Genomic DNA, 4,628 nt, shown 5'->3' on the forward strand with positions numbered 1-4,628 from the left:
TTAATTGGCCTCACTAGATCTGATTGTATTAAGGGGTGTCCTCGGAGAGGGTCTAGTACTACTGTTTCTACGTAGAACCGGAAGTAGCTCTAAAAAAGAATGGTCTGTATTTGTGTGTACCCCCGAACGCGAAACGAGAGGGAGTGAAATGTTAAGCCCTCTCTTTTCAGGCAAACACACTGATGTGAAGTGTAGGCCACATAGTCCTACACTTTCCACAGATTATCTTTTCACTTCAGAAGCCCGATAAGTTCAACAGCAGGTTTGTCCCAATTCTCCTCATTTACGAGCCACAGGGATGCCTGCTTCCAAATTTCAGCCACAGACTCTGCCAATGCCGTGGATGTATTTGCGATGGCACCATGTAACCATATGACAATTTGGCTTCCATCTGCTCCGCCCGAACCTGCGTTTGCGAGCAGGCCGACTCTCGTTCGCAGGTGTGGCTGTATTGTAGTGTGCTGGAAGGGATTGCTGCCAAAGACCTGTGCTGCCAAACCGGGCACCCAATTAAATAACAACGAATTCGCGATAGCAGGTACGATCTGAGCAGATGAAAGGCCAAGATGTCTAAACACCTCGTGCAATGGAGCACTGGGGTACTTTGTGAGCTCCATCTGAGCGACTTGCATGCGCTGAAGATATTGCAGGGCTGTTTCTCCGGGATGCAGAGTAATTAATTTTAAAGCAGCGTTGAATGTTGGTCCTGTTACATCTGCAGCTTCAAAGGATTGAATGGATGAGTCCAAATTGGGAAGGAAAGGGAAACGAGATCTCGCAGCTTGGATGCTGATAAAAAGGGCATGAGAGTAGTCAGTGTGCGCCATCGCCACTAAAGCTAGTGCCGATTGGAGTATGATTGGGGGTGTGATCTTGCTGTACTTCTGTTGTAGGGCAATAAATGAGGGTGCGGAAAAGGATATCATGTGTCCATCATGAGGGGCACGTTCGGGCGACACGACAAGTTCTTGTGTTGGTTTCGGCCAGAGTACGTTGTAATGCTCACGCAAATCAATCAGCTGTTTGGTGTGGTACCGGACTGCTGCTTTCGCTTTTGGGGATTTCCGCAGTGTGTAGTAAGACTCTGCCCACACTTGGTAGGGTACATGGGGCGCCAATTGACCCAAGAGAGCATGGTCCAGGTCTTCCGTGAAGAGACCAAAAGAAGTTGCGTCCACAATTGCGTGGGACGCTGTTGTTCCTGGTCAGTGCTCAATATCTGGGGATGAATGGGTTGATCCATGCACTTACCATTCAAAATAACTGCTGCCGAACTTGTTTCTTCAACAAATAGCATCAGGGCATGAAAAAGCGGACCCTTAAGGGTTGGATGATGTTTGTACGGGTAATTCTTTGTCAGACGCTTCAAATCCGACACAGTACGAACCGTTCCATAGTCGGTGATGCACAGATCAAGCATAATTTTGTTCTGACGCATAACAATGTGGAGGCCCAAGTTCTCTTCGAGGCCTGTACTTGGTAACAGATACGAGGTCATCAAAGGGTGGTTTGACAGAGTAACTTCAAGAGCGTTTCTCATTTCCATCAAACTTGATTCCTCCGAAACGACCGATGCGCGGATATTCCAAGACTCAATGACTCCTGAATGGGAGAGAAGTTGGATCCAGTCCGTACAGGGAAAAATATCTTGAACATCATCCCATCCAAAGCCATTTTCCCCTATCAAGTTTTCAACCTCCCGTTTGGTGCTCTGAAAGCCACTGTCCTCGCCAGCAAGATGCACCATTTCTGAAGCTTGAAGAGGGCCTCTTTGCTTCTCTTGGGATGTAACATTAAAGTGACTGGCTTGAATTTCTGAGGTACTGGCCTCTAGCATCTTGATCTGGTCATCAATCGTCACAGCAGCCATCCAATCTGACAGAGCGACACTGCGGCCTGTGATTTTCCTGATGCGATCACGAGCCGATACCATAAGCATACTGTCAGCTAATTGTGACACTGGAGTCTTGATATTTAGCCGTGCAGCCTCTGCACCAAGGACTCTCGCCCAAACCGCAACGACTGCTGTCGCCAAGGCTGGTGCTTGTAAAGCCGTGTCGAAATCCTCCTCTTTTTTTTCTTGGGATTCAAAATACTCTCTCACTTTTTGCGCCAACTGGCGCTTGTGGGTCTTTCCAGACGTTGTCAGGGGATAGGTACTCAGCCCTAAATTATCTAGATAGACAAAGTCCCTAGGAACAAAGAGAGAGCCCAGCCGGGCCCTGATCACATCTTTGAGCTGTTGGACAGTATTCTGATTGATCTTTGTTTTGGTGACCAATACAGGGACTTCTCCAGCAACGATGTCTGTCGCAGCAACAACCTGAGGCTGAAGGACGCTAATTTCAGGCATCTCGGCCAAAAGCATTTCCAGTTTTGCCATACTGATGTTTTCTCCGCCTCGCACAATGATGTCTTTATATCGGCCAAGGATATAAATCATTCCGTTCTTTCCAATGAGTGCTTCATCGCCAGTGTTGAACCACCGATGACCATCGCGTTCAAAAATCACATCTGTCTCCGACTGACAAATGTATCCGTCAATGACCGCCGGTCCTGAGAACACAAGTTGCCCAGGAGTGCCCTGAGAAACAATCTCTCCAGTATCGGGATGGCATATGCGAATCCTTGACCCTATCGTTGGCTTCCCGGCACTTATGTAGCCATCGCCCAAGATGTTCTTCAAGTTGTTAGACTTCCCGGCAGTTGCAAGGACACCCTCGGTCATCCCATACACATTTTCCACCCATGGATGGTTGAGTCTCTGCTGGATATTCTCTAGTAGACTGGGTGCTGCCGCCATCCCAGCCACGAGGATTCCTTTGACTTTAAGAGCTGTTTCTTGTTCCTCGAGCATCCCGAGAAGACTGTGAATCATGGATGGAACCAGTGAAAGCATAGTGCATCCCTCGTCTGAAGCGGCTCGAAGTACAGAGTCGGGCGAGTACTTCGAAGCGGCGTAGATGACACCCGCACCCCTGATAAGCGTCATGGATGTAACCAGAAAACCATAAATGTGGTGGCCTGGGCCAGTCACGATGGCTCGGTCATCTGGCGTCATGGCACCCAACCCGACCAGCGACTCTATCCCTCTAAGCAAGGCACTAGGATTGAGACAGCATCCCTTGGGAACAGAAGCAGTGCCACTTGTGAAAAGCACAACTTTTTCTGGATGGTTACTTGAGCTTTTGTTTGAAGCATTCATGCTCTGTTCAAGCATGATGACATCGCTGAACAACCAACACTTGATGCATGATTGAGAGAGATAGGTTTGCAATTCATCATTGCCCTGGCTTAACTCAAAGGCCCTTCTCAAGATATCTGCATCATCGCCAAGGATGACAATGTCGCTGGCGTTACAGTACTCAACGACTTTGTTGAGCATTATTTGCAAATCACTCGATTGGGCCAGGCCATCAGGACTCAGTGGAATGAAAAAAAGCCCCATTCTGTTCGCAACCAGCATTGAAAGGACATATTCAGCTTGGTTGCGACAGAAAACCACCAGCGGTGTGTCAGGTAGAACCCCGCGGGAAGACAAGCCTGCCAGGAGGCATTGAGAGGCTTGCATGAGGGTATTATATGACCATCTCAGATATGTGGGGCTCCCATGTTTGACGGGAATTGAAGCAAAGCCGTACAAATTTGCTGGCTGTTGTGGACATGCAATGGCTAACGCATTTGGATGCTTTTCAACAATTTCATTAAAACGTTCAAGAAAGGTCCAGGAAGTGTCTGGTGCATCAGAAACATTGACTATTTCGCTTGGGGGATGCATCTTGAAGCAGTGAATGATTGACGGGAGGTATAGCGTGAAATATATCGTATGTTGTAGGTTCCAATGTTAGGTGTTCTTCAAATGTTTGTTGCTATTGGCACGGGAAGATAGAGAGCTTTATATTTCTTATTCATCTATTACAATGAGACAGTGCCTTAATAGGTAAGATCACTGTATCAAGTATCAATAATTTCGTATAGCAAATTCGCACGGATCTTCCCGATTACATTAACGAATGGCCTCACCGCCATGTCTCCACAGAAAAAACTTGCTTTTCTGATCCAAAACTAACAACTGACCTGAGCCAAGAATGAACGGTGAGCTTGTATCCTTCTATTGAAAGCATCGCATCATGGGTAGCTAGTCGAGCTCGAACTTTAAACAGAAAATATTGAATTGTGGCTGACATGTACGGCTGAAAAAAATGGATATCGCCCCACTTTTGGCTAATAAGTCGGAAACTTTCCTACATACAGCATATGTCCACTGAAATATATGGGTACTATTCCAACCATTGCTACACTGGCACAAATGGAGACAAATGAGATTTTTGGGCCCACAGAACACTGGCGATGTAGGCCTCGTTGACGGAGGGCTACAGCGCTAAGAGGGCTGCAGGCGGGCCTATGGCACTCTGTGTATTCTTGGAGGAAATATAGCTATACAGGAGGATACGTGGTACATACACGAGGGGTTTCGTGGTGGGCGGGAAGAAACCGTTACGGAGAGAGGGGATATCCAAGTGATAGTTTTGTGCGGTGTCCAGCACAGAATATCGTGGGCCCGACGCAAGGGGTTGTCGCGCAACAGTCCCGAATAGAACCTATAATTTATATTTCTGCGTGATTCA

At 47.5% G+C, this 4,628-nt stretch overlaps 1 protein-coding gene across 1 annotated transcript; it reads right to left on the bottom strand.

Annotated features, from left to right (window-relative positions):
- Positions 1 to 230: 230 nt before the first annotated feature.
- On the bottom strand, positions 231 to 3,385 carry N7520_002275 (uncharacterized protein; the record flags this gene model as incomplete). Its single annotated transcript, XM_057136210.1, has 2 exons — positions 231 to 1,192; positions 1,252 to 3,385. 2 exons carry the CDS (start codon positions 3,383 to 3,385, stop codon positions 231 to 233), a joined length of 3,096 nt encoding a protein of 1,031 aa, XP_056998896.1.
- Between the last annotated feature and the right edge of the window lie 1,243 nt (positions 3,386 to 4,628).

This window comes from Penicillium odoratum (assembly GCF_028828045.1).
Source record: "Penicillium odoratum strain IBT 22623 chromosome Unknown utg000002l_segment0_segment0, whole genome shotgun sequence".
Classification (NCBI taxonomy): Eukaryota; Fungi; Ascomycota; class Eurotiomycetes; order Eurotiales; family Aspergillaceae; genus Penicillium; species Penicillium odoratum.